Source organism: Aspergillus stella-maris, assembly GCF_047715825.1.
Source record: "Aspergillus stella-maris strain CBS 113639 unplaced genomic scaffold BDV14scaffold_20, whole genome shotgun sequence".
Lineage (NCBI taxonomy): Eukaryota > Fungi > Ascomycota > Eurotiomycetes > Eurotiales > Aspergillaceae > Aspergillus > Aspergillus stella-maris.
In genome coordinates this window covers 231,676-253,869 of record NW_027396814.1, presented here as the reverse complement: position 1 = coordinate 253,869, position 22,194 = coordinate 231,676, and the positions used below count along the sequence as shown (strand labels likewise).

The following is a 22,194-nucleotide window of genomic DNA, read 5'->3' as shown; positions in this document are numbered from 1 at the left end:
GAGACTATCAACGTGGATTGTGTGCCGCATCCATTCAATAGAAATAGGAAAAAGTTCCAATAGATGAGTAGAAGCAAACACATAAGTCGACAGCTCTGATATCCGTTCATACAAGATGAAGTCCACAAGTCCTAAGTAATTGGTGTGCTCTGTAGAAAGGTAAGTCGGAGCTCCGCCGACCCCAGACAATAGCCGATGCGGGGAGTATCGGGCTCTGACGGCAACGGAAACATCCTCTTTAGGCTGCCCCGCATCAGTCCATATATAACACCCCTCCATGCACTTCTCATTCTCCCACTTTACACTCTTTAACCACAGAAACAGAAAAAATGGCACACTCGATCCCCTCTCTCTTCTCTCTGGAAGGCCAGACGGCCCTTGTGACGGGCGGCACCCGCGGCATTGGCGCCGCAATGGCCATTGCGCTTGCTGAGGCGGGGGCGGATATTATTCTGATTCAGGTACGTCCCTCCCTCTCGAGCTTCATCTGAGATATACATAGCTAATATTTCAATTTATAGAGAGACGAAACCAACACCACAACAAGAGACCACATCTCCAACACCCTGCACCGCCGCGCAACAATCCACACCGCCGAACTCTCCGACCGCGCCGCCGTAAAAGCCATTATCCCAACCCTCGTAACGTCAGGACACAACCCAACAATCCTACTGAACTGCGCCGGGATCCAGCGCCGCCACCCCTCGCACCAATTCCCAGACGAAGACTGGGACGAGGTCATCAACGTTAACCTGACAAGCGTATTCACACTCTGCCGCGAATTCGGCGCGCATATCCTCTCCCTCCCCTCCACCGATCCAACCTCAACCTCAGCACCACCCAAGAAAAAGGGCTCCATAATAAACGTCGCCTCGCTACTATCCTACCAAGGCGGAATAACAGTCCCCGCCTACGCGGCCTCAAAAGGCGGAATCGCGCAGCTGACAAAAGCACTAAGCAACGAGTGGGTGAGCAAGGGTATAAACGTCAATGCGATTGCGCCGGGGTACATTGCAACAGATATGAACACAGCTCTGATCAACGATAATAATCGCAACGCGGGGATTATGGCGCGGATTCCGGCGGGCAGGTGGGGGAGGCCAGAGGACTTTAAGGGCCCGGTCGTGTTTTTGGCGAGTCAGGCGAGTGCTTATGTCTCTGGGGAGTTGGTTACTGTTGATGGGGGGTGGATGGGGAGGTAAGTTTGTGTTTTAGGCTGGTGTATATAGACTTGTATTTGAATATATGGCATTATTGTGTTGTGGATGTGCCACCTAGAAGTGCTTACTGGTGATAAAGGAAGGAGCGACGGGTCGGGACCTGGCCGTACCTGCCATATATCTCTGTGCCAGGTGAGGAAGGCGCGATCGACTGTATCGTACCTTCCCTCTGTGCCACTGATAGAGCGTTACTTAGGAAGGCGCGAAGTATGCACTCTCAGTACAACGCTGACTATTCACTCAGGTAATCCAGTTTCATTAATCATTATCCATCCTATCAATCATTTCCTAAAGCCTTTTACGGTCCGCTCATGAAGACTGCCCCTTTCCTTACGCCCCTCGCAAGATCCTCAACCGTGGCCCCCGTCTTGGATGCCCCCTTGATGTCCTTTACACCTGTCGATGCAGACGGATTCCGGACCCTAATCAACGTTGTGACTCGAAGGAACTGCTCGCGGATCCACTGGTGCTGCCCTGGTCGCAGGAATGTTGCAAGGTGCTTGCCGTGATCGTCTTCCGTGAAAAGCGTCAACAGACGACTCAGTGGACTCATAACGTGCCATGGGCCTTGGGCAATGACATGGCGCTTGTGCTCTTCTGCAGAGGACCAGTTCCTTGATCCTCCTGGTGGTGCAGGTGCAGCAGGGAATTGTTTCGGATATTGTGGGAGCAAGATCGATGAGTCAGTAAAGTCAGCCATGACGGATGGACTGACTCGATTGCCGAGGAAGAAGGGGACACTGTCGCATATTGAATCGACTATATCTTGGAAAGCGTGGGTATATGTGATGAAATCCTCGGTCTCTTCATGCGTCGGCTTTGGTGACCTAGGGCTTTCTTCTTTGGGCAGCAGTTCGATTTCGTCACCACCAGGGACGACATGAAGTGTCATTGTCAGCGAGAGGGCGCTAAGAATGATTTTGACGAGTAAGAGGCGCTGGACGCGCCATAGGTTCCAAATTGTTCCGATCTGACAGTATGGGTATACCTCGCAGAATGATCGATACGTGGTGATTGATGGGTCGATTTTTTGATTTCGGTCGACCTTGACAGGTTGCCAATGCTCCGGTACCGCTTGAGCCCATGCTAGGAGTTGGTCGTCGAGGTGCTTTGCTTCAGTTCGGTACTGCGATAAAATTTCCTGCGCCGATTCATGCATGAAGGAGCCCTTTTGCGCCACGAGCTGACAATAGCGGGCCTGGAACTCGGCAACAGAGGCACCAATCGCATCAAGTGTAGAGCTCGGGTTATCTGGTGCAGAGAGCATACTCAAACCACCCCAGCCGAGTACAACGCGCGGAGATGATGATTTGGACGGAGATGAGTATGAGGACGCGGCTTCTCGTATAGGCCGCTGCTGTCGCATGGCCGAGGAGACTTCTGTGTGCAGAATGAATCGTCGAATGTACTCACTCGCCATTGCATCAGCGCTGCCACCACCGACAGAAAATGAATTAGAGTCAGGACGTGGCTCCGAATTCAAATCTACAAACGGGAGCAACGACAATGCGCCGTCATGATGTACAGATGAAGCGGCACGAAGGCCATAAACGGCCGCGAGGTTTTCATACAACTGCAGTGTCAAGACTGCCATCACGGTCGCTGGTCTGCCTCGTTCTTCAGAATCCTGAATAGTCCGCCGAAGGCATCGAACGGCCTGCGCGTAAGGGTCAGGCTCGCCCTTGGTCCCTCCTAACGAATGCGATTGGAGGGTATTAGCGACACTACCATGTCCACATAGCCAAAGACTCAGCACCTCCTTCGCCACAGCCTCCACAGCCATTGACAGCGCAGACCCCGGCCGCTGGGCTACATAGACAGGGATAAGCACTTCGAAAAAGCCACGTGCAGAGCCCAAATCCCGGCCCATGGCAGCGTAGTGCAGAAGGAAGAACGGCACGGATGTGTCTGGCTCGGGCTGCGCTCGCAGTTGTAGTTGCAAGGCGCCTGCAGCTAGTAGTCCGACGCCACCCCCGACCTGACTATTCAGGTAGTCTCGATTCAGGATAGGAACCTTGACGCCAGCGGGTCCAATGAACTTGTGGTTCTGGTCTTTAAACTTGAGCCGCGTATACTTCTTGTACCCGCCACAGACGAGACCGAGGCGCTGACAAGCGTTACAATAGGGCTTTGCTTCGTCGCACTTGACGCGCCGGCGCTTGCATGTTGTGCAGCCGTTCGATGGTCCTCGATTGACCATGTTGCGAGCGAGGTGATTCCGTTAGCGATGCGATAACAATTCCGATACCTCGCGATCAATCAAAAAATAAAGTTAAGCATGTAACAGTGTAAACGTACAACAGGGCAGCAAAAGGCGAAAAAAGCCAAAAAGAGGGCTACTTTTGCGACGGATACGCTGTCGTTATAAGGCCCATCTGCATAAGCACCATAGGGCTTGGATGGCTGTGCTTGGCGGGTGCCTGTAGCGTATTTAAAGAACCAATAAAACTACCCCCTCGCAAAAAGAGTACCGAATGCGGTTTAATGCGCCGCTTTGTTCTTGGAGCTTGCGAGGGATCGGCGTTTGGTTTTTGTTAGGCCTATCAGGGTGTGGTGTGTTTAGCCCCCGAGACAGCGGAAGAGCGGTATAGATCGAGGTTAACCGCTGGGTTTCTTGGGATGTCTGAGCGTCAACCATAGTGGTGACGTAGGGTCTTGAGCTCAATATAACCTTCTACTCACCTAGGTAGGTTTATACTGTTACTCTTTGCAGGCTGCAGGGTTCAGCCTTGGGCTGGCCTGGGCTGACGCATGAACCCTATACCCTGCCCTCCCTAGGTACCTTTCCGGACAGTGTGGCTTACAGCTTAATCGCGTGGTGATCTTCGTCATGTCAAGTCATCTAATCCCACCATGACTACGGTTGATCTGCCGTCATCTCGCAGCTCGCGAAGCTTACACTCCATCCGGCCGTCCTGAGTCCATCCATTCTTGTGGACTTGGTAGCGGATGGAGTCGGTGTATAAATAGATATCTTGCTGCCTTGGTCCCGATACTTATACTCCGGGAACAGGGTGCGTATCAAGGTCTTAGCTATCTATACCAGTGGGTCAAGACGATTACTCCCTGTCGCAACTCGCAAAATGGCATCCGGAATTTGGATCGGTATGCTCGGTACGCTGCTGCCTTCAGAAGACGAACCACCATCCAAAGCAGCATCGTATTTGATCTCGAGTCTGGACAGTATAAGTAGTTCGCAAGCAGCCAGTATAAAAGATGGAGGACGAAGAGAAGCATCGCGATAGAGCAACAGTCCCAGCATCAATACACTCCAAGCATCTCAAGACTCTGACATCTAGTTCAAAACAAAGACAACAACAATGAAACTACCTCGTCTCAGCGCCTCGCTGCTATTAGCAGCCTCCCTCCATCCCAACACCGCACTCAGCACTAACGCCAACACCACCAACACCACCTCAGAAAGCCCAACATACCCCCTCTCCCCATCCCCCTTCTTCGACCTCCAATTCATAATCGCCCTACAGGACGCATTATCCGGCGGCGCAGATATCGCGCCCGTGCTCGGCGCCGCCAAAAACACAATCCCCCACTCATTCGAATCATTCAGTGACCACTTCTACAAACTCGCCAACGAAACAAAAGCCGCGGCGCTGGATCCGGATAATGCATATGATGCTATTAATGTACGCGATACATGGTTCGCTGCTTCGCAGTATTTCAGGCGCGCGGATGATTATATTCATTCTAATTGGAGTGATCCGCGCATTGATGAACTTTGGAGGGAGCAGGCGGATGCATTTGATAGGGGGATTGCCGCACTGGACTGTCCAGGGGAAAGAGTGAAGATCCCTGCTTCTGTTTCTGGGTCGAATGAGACGTTTGACGTCGAGGCGATCTGGTTCGGTGCGCCCGGTTCTCGTTTTCAGGACCAGGATAAGAAGCGGCCAACTCTAATAGTAGGTAATGGCTTCGACGCATGGCAAGAAGATTCGTACCATATCTTCGTCGCGCCGGCTCTTGCGCGGGGCTACAACGCCATTACCTACGAAGGACCGGGGCAAACCACTGTTCGCCGAAACCAGGATATCGGGTTCATACATACGTGGGAGGATGTCGTTACGCCGGTGGTCGATTACATCTACAGCGAGAAATTGGATGTTGTGGACGAGAGCAGACTGGTGCTTCTGGGGAACTCGTTCGGCGGGTATCTTGCTGCGCGCGCGGCGGCATTTGAGAAGAGGATTAAGGCTGCGGTGTTAATTGGTGGTGTTTGGGATGTGTATGAGGCTTTTAAGACACAACTTCCTGATGAATTACTGGCTATATACGAAGCCGGTAATTTCTCGCAATTCGACGAAACTGTCCTCTCCCTCCGCGAGGAGAACAGACTACCCGTTGAATCAGCATGGGGAATTGATCAGGGCCTCTGGGCATTCTACACACGCTCCCTGGCAGATTTCTTCACCCGGACAAAGCAGTATAACCTCGAAGATCTAGCTCATCTAATCGACATCCCTGTTTTCGTGGGCGACGCGGAATTCGAAACCATCTTCAAGGGGCAGCCGAAGAAAGTGCAGGAGGCGATTGGCGATAAGGCGACGTTGCATGTTTTTAATGGGACTGCTGGGTATCATTGTCAGTCTGGCGCGGGGATGGAGCTTGCGAGGACGATTTTTGGGTGGTTGAATCGGACGCTTTGGTAGGGTATACCTTGGTATACCAGGGAGATGCGAGTGGATGTGCTGGATGGTAAGGGGAGGTCAAAAACCTACAGATGGTATGTAGGCATCGGAGGACAGAAGGTGTGAAAATAGTATTTATTCTCAGGATTCTGTGTAGCTATTGAGATGTTTTGTCTGGGGGCCAGGAAACAGGATTACAATCTGACTCTAAGTGAACTTTGTGAAAGAGCTGGGGAGCTGGAAGAGCCCATAACTGTGAATAACAAACTGTAAATGCATGCCTACCTGTTGCTGTAAGCTTGTCAGCCTCACTGTGCTCCTTCCTTGGTATAAGAGAAGCATCCAAGCCCGTCGCACCTTCCTAAACACACTGCTCCTACCATTTATGCAACTACGATGGGGCAGTCGCTCCTTCCCGGCGGGACCTAGCCCCTCGCACCTTCCAAATCAGGACCCCTGGAACAGGTATGGAAGGTACTATGGAGATCCATTTGCATGTAATTCCTTCCCTCCGGCAGTGGCAGGCTAAATACCTCGTTAACTAGGTAGGGAGTACCCACTAGTACCATGTATCTGCGACAGGGGAACGCCTTGTACACCGTAAGTAGGTTAAAAAGTACTCTGGATAATGGCACCTTTTAGCCTAATAAATCCATGAATACTCAATCTATGCTCCCTATCTATATCCTCACAGCTAATAACGTCTATCCAGCACTAGCTAGCACTATCAAAATCTCATCAGGCACCTTGTACTTACCCCCCCCCCTCCCCCAACCCTATCCGATCGAGATGCTGGCTCATCATTCTTCAATTTCAGCCTCGTCTAACCTCCGTGAGCTCGCTTCCACCTTCAAAACAACCATCCTCACCCTACTCCCAATGCGTCAAATCGATATCGTGAGACAGGAGGGAGGATGCACCTCGTCCCACATCCCTACCCCTCCCTCTTCAATCCCCGTCCCCTCGCAAACATAGCCGCAGCAACAGCAACAGCGCAGAATGCCGCACTCGCCGTAAACGCCATCCGAATACCACCATAATATACCTCCCTCGCAGCAAGCTGAGTTTCCGGATCAAGTTCATAAATCGCGCTAACAGAGTGCCGAATTTCATCGATGACCTAATTGTAGAGAAAATGTCGTGGTGAGCAATTGTTCAGTACGGATGAGTGCATGGGTAAGGTAGTGGGATCAGGGAGGGTTGTAGTATAGAATCTGGAACAAGGGAAGGGAGACTACTTTCCATTTATCCGGTACTCCGCGCAGAGCGCCCGGCAGAGACCGCACAAGCTCATTTTGCACGATTGCCGATGTGATTGCCACGCCGTAGACTGTTCCCAGGCTACGGATTAGGTACACTGTTGAGGCGGAGACGGCGTGGTCTGCAAGCATACAATGTCAGCATACCTCACCCATTAATTATCCATACCTAGTCAGTTGAGCAGCGAGAGGATCAGGAACGCACCATCATGCCCAAACGCCGCCAAGAACGTAAACAAGATAGCCGGATATACAACACCCTGTCCCAGATTCGCGGGGATAACATAAACGAAGTATTTCCATTTTGCGTCCGTGAATCTCAGCGCCATCACGAGGATATTCCCCGCTAGCATGAGTGCTGCACCCGTTCGCATGAGGTAGCTTAGTTTGCCGTACCGGGACATGATTATCCCTGATAGTAACCCGCCGATGGGGGTTGCGAGGGAGGGGATCACGAGGCGTGCGCCGGCTTTGGATGCGCTGTCTAGAAGGACGACTTGGAAGAAGAGGGGAAGGTTGAAGAGGAACTGTTCAAGTATCTGTTAGTGTGCCGGTTGGTTGGGCAGGAGGTGGGAAGGTGAAATGGGAGAGGGGAAAGCATACAGCATAAGCAGCCATCCCAACACAAACATTCGCAATCTGCGTTGAGACCGGCAGGACGCCTTTGAGCATACGCAGTGGTATAACAGGTATAGCAGATGTCCGCGCCTCAACGACCACGAACCCACCCAGGAGAATCACACTGCCGACAAGCGATCCCACAACCCACGCATCGGTCCAAGGCAATTCATTCCCCCCCAGACTAAGCCCAACAAGCTGCACCGACAAACCAAGTATAAGCAGCAATGCACCGGTAAGATCAACCTGTTTCCAGACACTAGTACCCGAGGCAAACGCAGGAGACGGCTTCTCGGGTTTAGGAATAACAATGCGCCCAACTATAAGCGCAAATATGGATACAGGGACTTGCAGTAGAAAGCACCAGCGCCACCCGATGGTATTTGCAATTGAACCGCCTAGAGAGGCGCCGCAGATGGAGCCGAATCCGTGCAGGACATTCTGGGCTGCTTGGTACATACCGCGGCGTTGGAAGGGGATCATGTCGGAGTTTATGATTGTTGCTGTCACCCATTAGACCTTGGTCATCCTCAGACTGCGATGTACAAGGTGTGATTGCATACCCATAGTCATAAGTCCACCCCCACCAATCCCAGTCAACGCGCGCATGAGATTCAGAAAGATTACATCTTTGGCTACCGCACAACCCAAGCACCCGAGGAGGAAGGTAATAGTCGACGTGAAGAAACATGCGCGTCGCCCGAATATATCCGAAAACCGACCGTATAGTGGCTGGAAGGCTGTACTGGTAATCAGGTACGAGGTCGTTAGCCAAGAAGAGGTATTCGCGGCGTTGAACTCGGAGCTGATGAGGGCGTAGGTGGAGGCCGTGATTGTGCCGTCGAAACCGGAGAGGAAGACGTTTGCGAAGATTGCTGCGTGTATTAGTTTTTGGACGATGGTGAATAGAAGGAGGGAAACGCACCAACTTCAATCCAGAGAAAACCAGCGGGGGGACTCCATTTGTCGGGGTCGCTGTGGCTGTTGGAGTTGGAGTTGGAGAGGAGGGGCTGGTCTTCCTGCGATTGCTCTTCAATCTCGCGTCGCTCGATGTCGCTGTGGGAGTTATCGGGGTCAATTGTGCCGTACGACATCTTGCGATCGAAGTTGAATCTGAATTGTGGTTTTCAGAAAGTGGAAGTTGGAGTATAGTGGTTATAAATGAAGCTATCGTGGGGACCTGCGATGGCATCATCTTAGCCCGCTGTTGCTCATACCCCACCCACCTGAAAAGCCCTAAGGCATACGTATGCTATCCAAACCTGCTGTAGTCTGAACACTGATCTGAATTTATTGGTTAGAGTGCGATACTGGGTTCAATTCCCGTTCTGTTCATACTCCCTGATAGATAGGTCCTCCGGCTGGACGTCGGACACCGATGCGGTCGCTTACAGTACCTAAGTCGACACGGTGGAACACCTACAGATCTGATAAGCCCTTCAGGCCCTTCTTCAATGCAAGGAATACCGCCGGAACCCGACTCGTGGAATAGTAGCAGTACTCACCCGCGTGTACGACTGTTCTATTCAAGCAGTCAACCTCCAAATCCCTGCATGACAAGCACAGACAACAAACACGACGCACGTTCCTCATACAGCCCTTGCTTCAGTTTGCATCGTACAGCTGGTGGGTGACGACCTCACCTTTCCACAGTGTAACGGCATCAATCAGGTCTTGCATATTTACACTTAGATTATCTATGCGCACTGCGCAGTCGTACAACTCCAGGGGCTTATGATGTGCAATGCGATTCCTGGTAGGTCTATACCTGGGTACTAGACACCCAACGCCTCTACTGTCCACAACCCATCGTCCAGTAAATATATACATGAAATACTCATCACCTCACATAGATTCTCACCGTCCATACAGTGTCCTCAAAAGGGAAACCACAGAGTATAGGTTGCAGGTGCCCGCTGTTATCGAAACCTCTCGGGTTCTCTCGTGAACTCTCGTTGCCTCTCGAGATCCCGTGTGGTCCCGCGAACCCTGGCAAGGTACTGTAAGCTCAAAGTGTCTTGGTTTGCTCTCGCCTGGTTCCACAAGTATCCTGAAGAAGTCTTGAACCTTGTCCTATATGATGATAGGCCAAGTGCGGTGTTGCTGAACTTATCTCCCAAGGCAAGGCCAACCCTCGGTACGTATACTGAGGATTGTGCAAAAGTATGAAGGCGAGTTACTTGCTTCCAGAGGTAGCTTCTAAATTACAATGTAGTATTGATCACGAAGATAGAAGAGACTAAATACAGAGGGAAATGAGCGTCCTTATATATCCTTCCATCTCCTGCATAGGTAGTCGTACCGGCGTAGGTTCGTAGGTAGGCTACGTCGCGTAGCTAACTGACAACCAGAATAGAAGCCCTTACTAAAAGGGTTGACCCTTTTTGGTCTAGTGGCAAAATTCGATACTAACCTACGTTCCCTATAGTACCTACGACTATAGGTCACGTGGCTTAGGATGCTCATCTATCGAAATTTTGCCACTGGACCAAAAAGGGTCAACCCTCCTTAGTAAGGGCTTCTATTCTGGTTGTCATCATCCCAGGCACTGTGCCCGGAATGAGTGGGATTGCTGATTGGCTGTGGTTGTCCCGTGACTTCCTTGGCGTGACATCCTGTCGTGTCGTAACATAGAACCCCCAGTAACCAGTATTTTTATATATCAGCTTAATAAAGACTATAGGCCCTCTAAAAACAGGTTTATTAGGCTTTTTAAAGCCTATTTTGGAGGTGTACTTAATATAATAGCTTACCAAGCATTTGTTGTTGAGATATAGAAGGTCAAAAAGTCATGTTTAGTATGCAATACAGGTCGGTCGGACTACCCGTGCGGTCGGTCGACCCCTGAAATACGTTACTTATATTTTTTCTATTTCCTATCCTAGTTAGTTAGCTTACCCTATTTCGACTGTATTTAGTGCAGTATCGTAGCTAGATTGAATGAATCAGACCTTCATATTCTTCGGGTGGTGTACCAAATATTACGGACGTGGCGAAGTTCGACATTTTAATTCTGCAGGGGACAATGAAAGTGCCAAATGACAAACAAAGGAGTGCCATGCTTGGTGAAAAATCGGTACTGATGCAAAGGCCTTTGTTTGCTGAAACTGGGTTCCCGGTAAAAATAGGGTTGTTTTTCATTGTGGATTAAACCTATTGATGTGTTATAAGTCAAAGTGTAAAGCAACGCCAGTCTATCTATCTCATTAATAGTACAAAGTCAAGTAATGCGGGTATCAACATAAACAACAACCACACTCCATCCGTCGCCTCTTCTCAGATCCAACTAAGCCTGGAAAACCTTGAACCCACCAAACTCCCAATAAGCCCTCTTGAACTCCTCCGGATAGCGACTCACAAACTCCGTACAATTCCCGGGACATCCCCACTGCTCGCTATAAACCGCTTTACTCCCACCCCAGCTTCCGCAGAGGTCAATATTTGCAATAATGCTCTGGTTTCGAAAGTGCGTGGGTATGTCGCAGCTTGTGTTTGGGAAGTCTGCGAGCGCGGTCCCCCAGGTCGTTGGGTCGGGTGTATTACTCCCGTTTGTGAGGTCCGTTGGGATGTCGGAGCGCGGGAAGAACCAGGCTCTTATCCCGGCGTCGCGGAGTTCGAGGGCGTATATCTGGGCAAATTAATATTCATACAGTCACTGAGGAAGAGGAAGTAGGGGGCTTACACCACCGCCCTTCCTATTCATAGCGGGCCCATACGTCCCAGCAGACCCCTGCACGCCACAACCAGCATTATCATTCGTGCTGTTATCGCAAGTCGAATACGTCGCACTCCCCGATTGCTTCCGTTTCACATCCATGCTACATCCCATCGTAGTATGCAACGTAACTGCATTACCATCCGTAGCATTATTCGTCGTCTCAAGAACATCAATCTCGCCGTTATACGGCCAGTTGTAGCCATCCGACAACCAGAGCGCAGGCCAGGTCCCACATCCATACGGCGTATGAAGAATATCAAAGATAAAAAGTCCAGTGTCGTACGTATTCTTCGACTCGATACGCACAGACTGCCGTCCACGCGTAATATTCGCGCTCTTGGCGTCAACGCGCAATATAGCTGATTCTTCACTCGCATACGTGAGGTTCAGCCTGTTCGCCGTCGCGCGATTAACATATTTCACGTACCCATCCGTCGGGTCTTCCTCGTCAAAGTAGAGAAAGTTATCGAAGAAATTTGTCCCCGAGTACTCGTCTACAAGACGGTACTTTAGAAACGAGTAATCCGGGTACCGACTCGCCTTGGACCCTTCGACTGCACCGACAATGACGCCGATTATAGCGGCTAGACAGACGGCGCTTAAGATTAGGCGTGTTCGCAGAGACCATGTGTGAGGGTTATACCAGGGTCCTGTGGAAGTGTTTGACGAATGCAGTTTTAGTTGCTCGTCTAAATTTAGAACGAAGGCGTTGGTGGTGGTTGCTGTGGGTCTGTTGTTGGCGTCGCCGGAGGTGGATTTGGCGAGGGAAGAGGTCATTATGGATTTATTAGAGGTGGCCTATCATGAGTAATCTGAATGTGAGATGTCTGTTTATTGAAAAGATGGGTGAACGTGTTGGTCGAAGCAAGGGAGAATTAAAGGGAGAAATATCGTCATTCCGCAGTGGAGTTCAATCCCGCCCAATCGGGAAGGTCGCTGCAGAGCCTTCTGACCCATACTATACACTATAAACATCTATGTATGCTACATTTTAAACCCCCCAGAATCTGATGTTTACAAGTCCAGCTCTTTCAAGCAAGACGTTCCACTGTCTTTTCGTCCGCTCAGTCCCACCATCAGACACCATAATGGACAGATTTATCTGCGCCTCCAACCGAGCGGCACCATGCTCCGGGAGTATCATCTCGTTCATGATAAGCTTCGAGTAGCTGAGTTTCATCACGGGAATTAAACTCTCGAGAGATTTCCTTTACTGCAGGAAACCACTCCACTCCCCATGTACAACCTAAAATCAGCCATCAGAGCCGGACGCCGCGCTACATACCCGAGCATAGCCTTCTCAGTCCCAAGCGCAGGGAATGCTAGACCATCCTTCGGATCAAGAGGACAAGAGTACTAGGTTCTCTTGAAGAAAGTTGTATCGGAGCCGCAGGGAGGGCATGGAAATTGGTTCCGAAGATGTAGAGAATTATTCGAGGGGAAGGGAAAGGTGGATAGGTAGACAAGCATAACCCTATATCCAGCTCCCCTTCGCCATGGTTCTGGCGATGTTTAATGCGGTGTAGGTTCATTGGTGCGGGCTCAGCGACCAAGTGGGCTGATGAGAGGAGGCGGGGGATGCGGATTCTTTCGCATGGTCTTGTAAAACTTGTAATCCTACTTGCCCTGGGCTGTTAAATTCGGATTGAGGCCTAGTATCTCAGGCGGACTATCGGTAATAAGAGGCCCATGCTTTACGATACGCTCAAACGGACACAGATCAATAGCGATGTGAGTGCTTGAAGCAACGATTGGCTAGGATAGAACCACTCTGTCACAAGCTTCTAATGACAGTTTAGATAACAGAACGATGTTTAAAGATTGGTTGAACTATGGAATAGGGGATGAAAGTTCGATCGTCAATCTGGAGACGGAACACAATTCCTGTGGGCGAAATCCGCTCCCAGATGCTGGTCTTTTAGAAACAGAATATACCCCCCGAAGAAACTACTCAACCTGGACGATCTCAACAGCTGATCCCCGACATCCCCGGCTTTGCAATTCCCTCAGTAAGGAGGCTCCAGGCATGCTTTCATTTGAAGACATCGAGTACCTTGCCCACCGTTGTGAGTGGCCAAAGGAGCAGTTCGACGAATACTGTTCTACCGAGCCGCGCTCATACCCACTTCTCCATACAGGGTTTCCGGAAACTGGTGTCACCACAGAATACTCTTTCTTTGTTTTTGGAGCCCTTCTTTGAAACCAAGCTACACTTAAATCTGGTCCGGAACGGAACAATAATTTTCATTGTAAAATTTGGTATTGTACTGATAGGTAATCCATACACAGAGCGGGACAGGGGTGAGGACGAGTGGCAAAATGCGCATTAACAAGAATCATGCAGAAGCTGCTCGAGAATTCATGAATTAAAGAGGACTATATAAAGCTCCACCATCCCAGACCCTCCTTATGAAAAGAGATTAGTAAATAATGGAGAGTAGTTAAGCACAAAGAAAATCCAACCTATGGCATATGAAATCATATAATTGAAACCCTTCCATCACTATATCCAAGAGCAAGGGTGGCTTCCGTAGCAGCTGAAGCTGTGAATTGACGATGCTCGGGTGGGAGCCATAATATGTTTTCACCAGCCACCATCACCCAGTTGTCTGAAACAGACACTTGAATGTTATAGTTATGATGATGTTTTTCAGCGTGTGGAGTGGAGGCCACTGACAAACCCGAATTTGAATGGCCCTTGAGCGTCTGCAGCTCCAAGCCGGTCTTGGCATCCCAGAGCTTGACGGTGTTGTCATTGGACCCTGAGGCTACCATCTGGCTGTCATCATGGGAGAAGGCCACTGACAGAATCGAATGTGAATGGCCCTTGAGCGTCTGCAGCTCCAAGCCGGTCTTGGCATCCCAGAGCTTGACGGTGTTGTCATTATAGGACCCTGAGGCTACCATCTGGCTGTCATGGGAGAAGGCCACTGACAGAATCCAATCTGAATGGCCTTCAAGGGTTTGTAGTCCTGGGCTCCAATAATCCTCTACTTGTGGTATTATGCGTATGCGTTCGTGTCTGCTATTAGAAAACATCTTTCTAATAGGACTTTGCATTGGTGAAAATAATAGCCCAGAAGAGTAAAGTTAAAGTGGGGCAAGCCTTGCTATATAAGCGTTCTTCAGGATAAATCGCTTTGCGTTATAGAGAAAGCTGGCGATCCTTTCTATGCAGTTCTATATTCTTGGTATTAGCTATTACCCAAGTATGGACAGTGCAGAGACTTATGCTAAGAGCCTGCTGCAGCATATTTATTATTCCCACAGCCTTGAAAATAGCATCCATCAAGCTCAGTGCTTCTAACCAGTGGAGGAAATGTTTTTCCAAGAAGGGAAAAACTTCTGGCTTTAAGACGTGGCTTTTACTTTGCTGCAAATGGTATATCCAGTACCAACAGGAGTATTATAGAGCCACAGAGAGATGCTAATTAATAGTCTGGTGGTTAATATCCTTTAGCTCTGTCCCGTAGCTTCGCAGACCATAGATATTGTATTTAAGACCATGCTTGTAGTTGTTTATTAAGCAAATGCAATGTAGTGCTATCTTCTAATGTGTCTTTTCCAGACTGACATGGAAAGAGCTTTCCTCTGTTGTTAGAAGATAATCTTGAAACGATAAATGCAGTAGCCAGACTGGCGAGTCATGGTTTTTTGGCACACTAAGAACTGAATAGAATCTATTTAGATGGTTAGAAATATTCCTTAATGACTTGTTTGTTAGTTGTGCCAGAGCATTAACTAAAAGTAGAGCAATAAGAAGGGTTATAACCCCAAGCGTATCCTGAAATTCTTGCTCCAGCTGCTTTTTCTCGCGGTTATCTGCATTAGAAAAGAGTTGCTTTAAGACTGGCAAGTATATTTTGTCCATTTAAGAACTAGAAGTTGCTATTGGATCTTCAAGAAGAGTTAAAAGGCGATCTTCTAGAAGCCATGTTGGGTTATCCACAAATCGGCAAATGGTGAACGCGGAGATAAATAATGGAACTGCTCTCTTGACTAGGGTCTCAAGAACATCATCTTCTAGCCATTTACTGGAGACTTCTTGGCTTGCTTTTATCCGGGAGAATTCGTCCTTTAGGAAGACTTGAATATCCTCTTTAACCACTGTGTTTAACAGCTCGTGGAGGATTAGGCATTAATAATTGTAACTTTGTTTAAAGACAGGACAAATTAAAAGTTCTGGGCGGCTTGTAATAAAAATTTGCAAATGCCTAGACTTACACACCTGCAAGTCTGGCAAAAGCTGAAGTAGAATTCATATGTCATCCTTGTTACCATATTCATCTAACGCGTCAATCACAATTACAATGGTTTTGGACTTATTTTAATCCAGATTAAGAAGTGGCTCTAGAAGCAGCTTGGTAAACTGCTCTTTTATTGGTTTGTCCAAGATTAATGGGTCCGTGTTAATCACAAGTTTTACATGGTAAAAAAGTGCAGGAATATGGAGCAAAAGCTGTTTGCAAATTGTGGTGAAAAAGTTCTTGGTAGTATCGCGACCACCCTCTCCGCGTTTGAAGAAGAAGCTGGCGCCAAGTTGGTTCTTCTCCTTAAAGCAATGGGCCATTGTTCAAGAAATGGTGGACTTCCCTGTACCTGCCATACCATTTAACCAAAATATACATTTTAAACTTGGATCTTCGGCCCACTGCACGATCTAATAGAGGAGTTTAATTCTGGTTTTTGAATAACACCTCGCATCATGTTCAGCATCAGACAAATTAAAACTTGAACCTTTCACATATGGTAGCTTGTCAAAGATTTTACTCTGCCTGTTATTGTTGCTAAGAGTCTGCACTACAGCACTCGTGTCTTTAACACAATCACGCACTTTATTTAGAGATTTTTTGACTTGAGACTTGATTAATAACATAACCACTAAGGCAGCAGAGCAAAACAGGCCATAGCTGTGGCTTACATACTTTGCTTGACTAGATCCATACTTATAACTCCCTGCCCTAAAATAACGTGAAGGAGTTCTTTTGCATAGCATGCCGCTGTCGCCGCAGCATACGGCTGCCAGACTTTATTCTTGTGGGAATCAGCATAATCGCGGACGCCTTAGATAACAAGACAGGGAAATAAGTCTATGAGTCCTAGTCAGGAGTTAGAAACTAAGACTCTAATGCCAGTGGAGTGTAGTACTAACCAGCAGCTTCTATTTCAAAACAAACAATACTCTTCTCACGTGCCCATCTATCCCTTAAAAGGGCGTCTTTCATCACTTGGTCCACTGACCCAATGGTTCTATAATATAATTAGGGAGAGTTATTAGGTTAAATACCTCTCTCCATGAGGTTGCCTTCAAGGCTGCGACAAGGCCTACATGTCTTCTTCCCAGCCTGGTGAACAAATTCTGGCTCAAAGAGGTAGTCCTTTTAAGACCCTGGATGCTGGAACTTTGTCACAAGCATTGGATAACTTAATAACATAGTTAACAGTGTCTTAAGGATTTAATGGCCCTTTATCTCATGCTGTGCTCTAAGGTGAGCAACAGCACCCAGAATAATGCTTGGGGGCTTTTTTAGTCTGCCACCACTAAGTATAAACTCCCTTTCTTGTAATAATTTCCCAAAATCATACTATATAATAGTATCTAAAGACTTGGAGTGGAGGCTTATTACCATGTCACCAAGTTGTATGTCCCGTATGTCTTCTAGGTTATTATCTAACTCTTCCGCGTCTTCAGAATCCTCTGTTTCTTTGACTTTTATTTAATTAGTAATTCTCCTGGCGCCATAATATGGTGCTCCACCCCCAATTCCGACCATGAGCCCAAATCTAACCACCAGGAAGCTGCGAACCATGTCTTTAGCCACGGTAGTGGCAAATACCTTGCCTGTTGTTTCTGCCGGCAAGCAAGCAATCACGATATTATGGTTACCAATTCTTCCAAGGACGTACAAATTCAAGTCATGTGGATTAATTAACAAAAGGCCTGGATATTTCTTGTCTAACATGGCCATGGCAGCCACTAGCTTAGATTCTAGTAAAGCGCATATCCAGCCAATAGTGTAGTCGCCGTAGGTAAATGTTTTGCAAGGGTCATTCATGGTGCTTATGGAGGTAGTAAATAACAATGTCCAGAATGTGATAGCGTTAAATAATAAAGTTTACATATGTGGAGGGGGAATATAAGATACTGGTTTAAAGGGCAGTTTACAAGAGTAGAAGTTGAATTATTGGTGCAGGGTATCCTTAATAGTGCTATTTAAAAGAATGACAAAGCCACTTCCTCCTCTATTGCTAACTATAAGCAAACACCAGCTCCTGTCTTCCTTCATGACCCTGCTTGTTAATAAGCTGGCATGGCTTAACAACAGGGTTATGCTAGTTAGTGTGCACCAATTGCATTTTCATCCTCTCCCATCCCAAAAGACATGGGTTAGAGTTTGTTCTTGCTCTTTTTATTGCAGCAATAGACTTAAATAGCGCGGGGAGACAGGCAAAAGATGGACCTTAAAATATATGATTAAGGACTGAATATTGCTAGTATTCTTGGCTTTTTAAAGCAACAAGGTAAAATGGAGTCATCTCCAGAATATGTACTATTCCATGGGACTGGAGCGGTCAGAATTATTTTCAGCCCAGCCCGAGCAATCTAGAATGTTCTGTGCAAAGAGAACAAACTTGACCATGGTTCCAGTTCCTCACACGCTGTCCACATCAACATATTTGTGTTGTCAGGTGTGCCCATTGTCACGTCGCTTCTACCATCGCAAACAAACAGCATGGGTGGCGTAATCCATATCGCCCTGCTTCTTATACTATACAGCCTGTTAGCAGCAGTCTCCTGTTCCTTACTCACGAATGAGACAGAAGACTCCCCTTTCCTAGCTAACAGTCGAGCTCTTATTACCAGGCTCATCGGCGGCATATATTGCCTTGAGGGAGGGGCAAGCCCCTTAGGTAATTTCACCTCTCAGCCCCACTATCCTCACGCTTGGGAACGCATCCCTTCGTATGCCCCCACCCCCGGTCACCTTAGCCAGGAATAAATGCCACTCGGATATAGCCCGTCCCCCAATCATAAAGGCCGCAGGCCTACTACTCCTCACCGTGCTCCATCAAACAGGGGAAATATATTCCGGGACACAGAGTGGAATTACTTAGTGACAGATAATAAAGAGCATTAGTCCTCTTCCACTATACTATTGAGTGGAGGGTAACCCTGAACAACCGCGTGGTGGCCAAGGATACCGAACAAGACCTGGCCTTGGATCCTGATTTGTACTGGCAAGATATACGGCAGAAAGCCAAAAATATACTACGTCGGAAAGTAGCTCGCAACCGACGGGTGAGGCTAGATGACGTGACTGTTGTAGTGTCCGTAAATAATCGCTCACAGCGTGACCTTACTGAATGGTTCGAAAAAAATGACATTGGCTGGACAGCTATTAAAACTCAGCTTGGCATGTGGGAAAACCTGTTCCAACCGGGCAAGAAGCTGAGGCTCTGTATCTCTATCAACTACTTAGACTCCGACAAGAGTTTGCCAGGAACCGATAAGAGACCACATTTATCGGTGACCCGGAGTATGCTTAATGCGCGAGAGGCTGAAATTGATGCTGAAAACTTTTGTGGTCAGCCTTCAGCCTCGTCAGTCGCCTAGATTCCCAGTATTGCTGGCAGGACCCGGTTGGGAAAAAGCATTATAAACTACGGACTCATCACCTGAGAAAGCTCGTTCGATTCGTGGAGAAGGAAGGTGGTATCATAGAAACACATGATAATGTTCCTAAAAGTATTCGGGAACAACTCTGCGCAGAGCAACAACGACTTGAGAAGCGACCGAAGGCTCTGGAGCATCCTGCAGGTACATTTCCTATCAGCATTAATGTGCTTCCTACACAGCAACCTCAGCCACTGTCATTGTCTCCACCGTCTGGCAATGAATGTAGACCACTAAAAGCCTCTGTTCTCGAGATTCCTGGGCCCCCTGAAGTCGCAGTGGAGGAATACACCACTTGGCGACTCTCCCGGGTGAGCACTAATGCTTTCAGGGAAAACGTTAGGAAGGCGCGTGACGTGACTTTGGAAAATTGCCTTGACTTAAAATAAATCTACTATAATTAAAACTCCGCCTTGTTTGTCCAAGTCGGCGTAAAAATTGGCGTCGCTCGCAGGTTTGTTAGTGAGATCGATAAATGGGTCAAAGAGCATAAACTCCAGCCTGCCGCTGAGTTTTGAACTCTCTTGGAAACATGCTCTTTGGGAGACAAAACTGTTCAGCTATATTATATATCTTGATTAGCCAGTTACATATTAAGCATCTTTGTTGTCGCAACGTAATTCCTTGCCCGAGCTATAAAATGACTTGGCGCATGCCGAACTCTATATATATCCGCCTTTCAGCCATCTGTGCCATGGCGACCAGGACACAAGCTCATAGCCTTTCACACTCAGCTTCGCTTAGGTCCTCCTGTAAATGAATTAAGTTTTATTAAGATTCCTTAGTTTAGGCATAGAGGAGCCTGCGAGGATGTTAGTGATCGGCTGTATCACAATGGACAACCAATTTACGGCGTCTGCGTGAGGATACTCAATAGTCAATCCCGCATGCTGAAAGTGCCCTCTGGCACTTTGTTCGCGTGCCCCGGCTGTATCAACACACCACTCCAGGAATGTACTGAATCCCTGTCCCGGATTGGTCTTGTATGACTACCAATGCCGCCGAATAAAGGCTTTTAGTTCAGAAAAGGAACTCCTCTACGGGATTTAGATCTGAGTAGGGCGGTAAGTAGACTAATTTAACACCCTTTCTGGAGCACATCTGCTCGATTCGTTTAGAGTGATGAAAGGATGCGTTATCCATTATCAAAACAGACCTGGGTTCGGGCCATCTTCCGCAGTGCTCAAGAAGTTCTTCAATAAAGACTTTGAAAAATAACGCATTAGTGGAGCCTTGAAATATGCGAGAGAGCATGACCCCTTCTTGGGAGTAAGCCGGAAGTATCTGATAGCATTAATCGCGATGGAATTTAGATACTTGAATCGACATTGTACCACTTGGGGACCACCCAGACCTTGAAAAGCCTATGCGTTTATCACATCCAGACTCGTCAACAAAGACCAAGTGGTAAGAGAAAAAGTCTAAGATAAAATGCGTATATTCATCTCTCAAATCATCGTTCCGTTCTTTTGCTTGTTGGTGAGCAACCTTGTTTGACCACCCGATTCAATGTAGCGTGTCACTAATCGTGGACTTCGGCACAGCCAGTCCGAATTCATCCAACCAGAATAGTTTCATCTCATCTAGGTATAAATCGGGATTCTCAACAAGATGATCACAGAGGGCTTCTAACATCACGGGAGTGACTTTACGGGGTCGACCCCCTTTATTCTAGGGGCCTTAATGCTACCAAACAGTTGGAGGTTTGAACGGAGTCTGATGATGAGCTTTTGCCATCTGGGAGGTTGTGAGTTCCCCGTTGACCAACATATCATGGAAGAGATCGAGCGTTGATTGAGCTAGGTTAGGAGCTATCGTAGAGTTGCCGAACAGCGGTGGTCAACAGGCAAGGTCGTCGTTGTCAAGGTGGATAATTCAGGCGCAGATTGAACACGTGGACTTAAGTCTCAATACACGTGCTATGATACTGTCACGTACTCCAGATTACAAACACGGATGAATATTTGCTCCCACCGTTTCTAGAAGTGGCTTAGCGCCTTTTAAAAGTTAGGGCTACGGAAATAATTTAGAGAGATCAATGGTGACACCAGTTTCCGAAAGCCCTGTACCGGATCAGTGTCGTTTTCAGCAAATAGGATAAAGCCACATGATGGATTTTATAGGGACGTGTCGAAAGTTAGACCTTGTCGTGGATATCACTATGTCGGCCGGCCCGGTACGTCGTTCATTGCTCTACATGAGTGTCCACGATGCGCAGAGTACTGCATCCGTGAAGGCATTAACGAGCCGGGGCGTGCTAAAATGATGACTGTTGTAAATCTAAATGTCGCACTGCACAAGAGAGGGGATCATCAGGTGCTAGACCTGGCCAAACAGCGGAGGCACTAGAAGTTGAAAGACATCGCCATGGGTCATTCCCAAGAGCTCGACGGGTGGTACATTTATCTGGAGCAATCACCCGGAGACCATATTGTGGGCCACTGGGCGTGGAACGACCTGAAGGATAATGAAAGGTGGTATGAGGAGATCGTTCTTCCTGCCTTCCAGGAACACGACAAGAAGTTCTGGGCTGAACAGGATATGCTTGAAAAAGATAAAGTTGAAAATCAGAAGGTTGAAAAGGAGAAAGCGAAATCGGGGTTGACGATTATAAGTACGTACTATAGCAATCTTTTTGGCGAGCAGCTCAATAACCCATTATTTGTTAGAGCTTGATCCTCCTGTTCTTGAAAAGGAATCAATCAAAGGAAAGGAATCGGACAGCGACGAGGACTCGATCGCCCTAGCCAAGAAAGGGCTCCAAAAAGAGGAGCGAAAGAGAAAGATAATATGCGGCATGACGGCCAGGGTTATGCGAGGAATTGCTTCTACGCGTCTCTTTACTCGCAAGACCAAGGAGTCGAAAGGGAAGAAAAGAGCCAATGAGAAGACGGCGATGAGTGAGAAGAAGGGGTTGTGATATTGTACTCAAAGCCTTCGAGGTCTTGAAGAAGGAGCGACTTTGCTTAATTCACTTTCTGCAGAATTATTCCTTGTTATTTCACTCGAGATGTTGTCTTTATGCGTCGACCCTATTGTACCTTTTGTTTTCCCTTGCTGC

At 48.0% G+C, this 22,194-nt stretch overlaps 7 protein-coding genes across 7 annotated transcripts; 3 read left to right on the top strand and 4 right to left on the bottom strand.

Moving 5' to 3' along the window:
• Nucleotides 1-310: 310 nt before the first annotated feature.
• Nucleotides 311-1,266, top strand: BDV14DRAFT_171424 (uncharacterized protein). The gene is made up of 2 exons (XM_073768398.1): nucleotides 311-461; nucleotides 522-1,266. Exons 1-2 carry the CDS (start codon nucleotides 330-332, stop codon nucleotides 1,200-1,202), a joined length of 813 nt encoding a protein of 270 aa, XP_073629288.1. The 5' UTR covers nucleotides 311-329; the 3' UTR covers nucleotides 1,203-1,266.
• A 223-nt stretch (nucleotides 1,267-1,489) lies between these two features.
• Nucleotides 1,490-3,259, bottom strand: BDV14DRAFT_171423 (uncharacterized protein). Its single transcript, XM_073768397.1, has one exon. It carries the CDS (start codon nucleotides 3,088-3,090, stop codon nucleotides 1,519-1,521), a length of 1,572 nt encoding a protein of 523 aa, XP_073629287.1. The 5' UTR covers nucleotides 3,091-3,259; the 3' UTR covers nucleotides 1,490-1,518.
• Nucleotides 3,260-4,540: 1,281 nt separating this feature from the next.
• On the top strand, nucleotides 4,541-5,884 carry BDV14DRAFT_199118 (alpha/beta hydrolase; the record flags this gene model as incomplete). Its single annotated transcript, XM_073773164.1, has 1 exon — nucleotides 4,541-5,884. One exon carries the CDS (start codon nucleotides 4,541-4,543, stop codon nucleotides 5,882-5,884), a length of 1,344 nt encoding a protein of 447 aa, XP_073629286.1.
• Nucleotides 5,885-6,797: 913 nt separating this feature from the next.
• BDV14DRAFT_208301 (MDR family MFS transporter) lies at nucleotides 6,798-8,935 on the bottom strand (the record flags this gene model as incomplete). Its single annotated transcript, XM_073775360.1, has 6 exons — nucleotides 8,666-8,935; nucleotides 8,304-8,615; nucleotides 7,726-8,243; nucleotides 7,328-7,649; nucleotides 7,102-7,244; nucleotides 6,798-6,983 (listed from the first exon to the last, which is right to left on the bottom strand). The coding sequence occupies exons 1-6, from the start codon at nucleotides 8,832-8,834 to the stop codon at nucleotides 6,798-6,800; spliced, it is 1,650 nt and encodes a 549-aa protein (XP_073629285.1). The 5' UTR covers nucleotides 8,835-8,935.
• A 1,918-nt stretch (nucleotides 8,936-10,853) lies between these two features.
• Nucleotides 10,854-12,320, bottom strand: BDV14DRAFT_171422 (glycoside hydrolase family 16 protein). The gene is made up of 2 exons (XM_073768396.1): nucleotides 11,423-12,320; nucleotides 10,854-11,368 (listed from the first exon to the last, which is right to left on the bottom strand). The coding sequence occupies exons 1-2, from the start codon at nucleotides 12,233-12,235 to the stop codon at nucleotides 11,027-11,029; spliced, it is 1,155 nt and encodes a 384-aa protein (XP_073629284.1). The 5' UTR covers nucleotides 12,236-12,320; the 3' UTR covers nucleotides 10,854-11,026.
• Nucleotides 12,321-13,936: 1,616 nt separating this feature from the next.
• BDV14DRAFT_189073 (WD40 repeat domain-containing protein) lies at nucleotides 13,937-17,514 on the bottom strand (the record flags this gene model as incomplete). Its single annotated transcript, XM_073771151.1, has 16 exons — nucleotides 13,937-14,497; nucleotides 14,676-14,831; nucleotides 15,033-15,307; nucleotides 15,338-15,565; nucleotides 15,611-15,672; nucleotides 15,829-15,987; nucleotides 16,048-16,118; nucleotides 16,203-16,229; nucleotides 16,260-16,312; nucleotides 16,384-16,492; nucleotides 16,532-16,557; nucleotides 16,611-16,694; nucleotides 16,746-16,836; nucleotides 16,957-17,043; nucleotides 17,086-17,168; nucleotides 17,217-17,514. The coding sequence occupies 16 exons, from the start codon at nucleotides 17,512-17,514 to the stop codon at nucleotides 13,937-13,939; spliced, it is 2,370 nt and encodes a 789-aa protein (XP_073629283.1).
• Nucleotides 17,515-21,500: 3,986 nt separating this feature from the next.
• On the top strand, nucleotides 21,501-22,053 carry BDV14DRAFT_199115 (uncharacterized protein; the record flags this gene model as incomplete). Its single annotated transcript, XM_073773163.1, has 2 exons — nucleotides 21,501-21,747; nucleotides 21,803-22,053. The coding sequence occupies 2 exons, from the start codon at nucleotides 21,501-21,503 to the stop codon at nucleotides 22,051-22,053; spliced, it is 498 nt and encodes a 165-aa protein (XP_073629282.1).
• Nucleotides 22,054-22,194: the final 141 nt, after the last annotated feature.

Coding starts and splice junctions, on each gene's coding strand:
- BDV14DRAFT_171424 (XM_073768398.1), top strand. CDS start 330: ATGGCACACTCGATCCCCTCTCTCTTCTCTCTGGAAGGCCAGACGGCC. Junction 462..521: donor CGGATATTATTCTGATTCAG/GTACGTCCCTCC, acceptor TTCAATTTATAG/AGAGACGAAACCAACACCAC.
- BDV14DRAFT_171422 (XM_073768396.1), bottom strand. CDS start 12,235: ATGACCTCTTCCCTCGCCAAATCCACCTCCGGCGACGCCAACAACAGA. Junction 11,369..11,422: donor TGAATAGGAAGGGCGGTGGT/GTAAGCCCCCTA, acceptor TAATTTGCCCAG/ATATACGCCCTCGAACTCCG.
- BDV14DRAFT_171423 (XM_073768397.1), bottom strand. CDS start 3,090: ATGGGCCGGGATTTGGGCTCTGCACGTGGCTTTTTCGAAGTGCTTATC.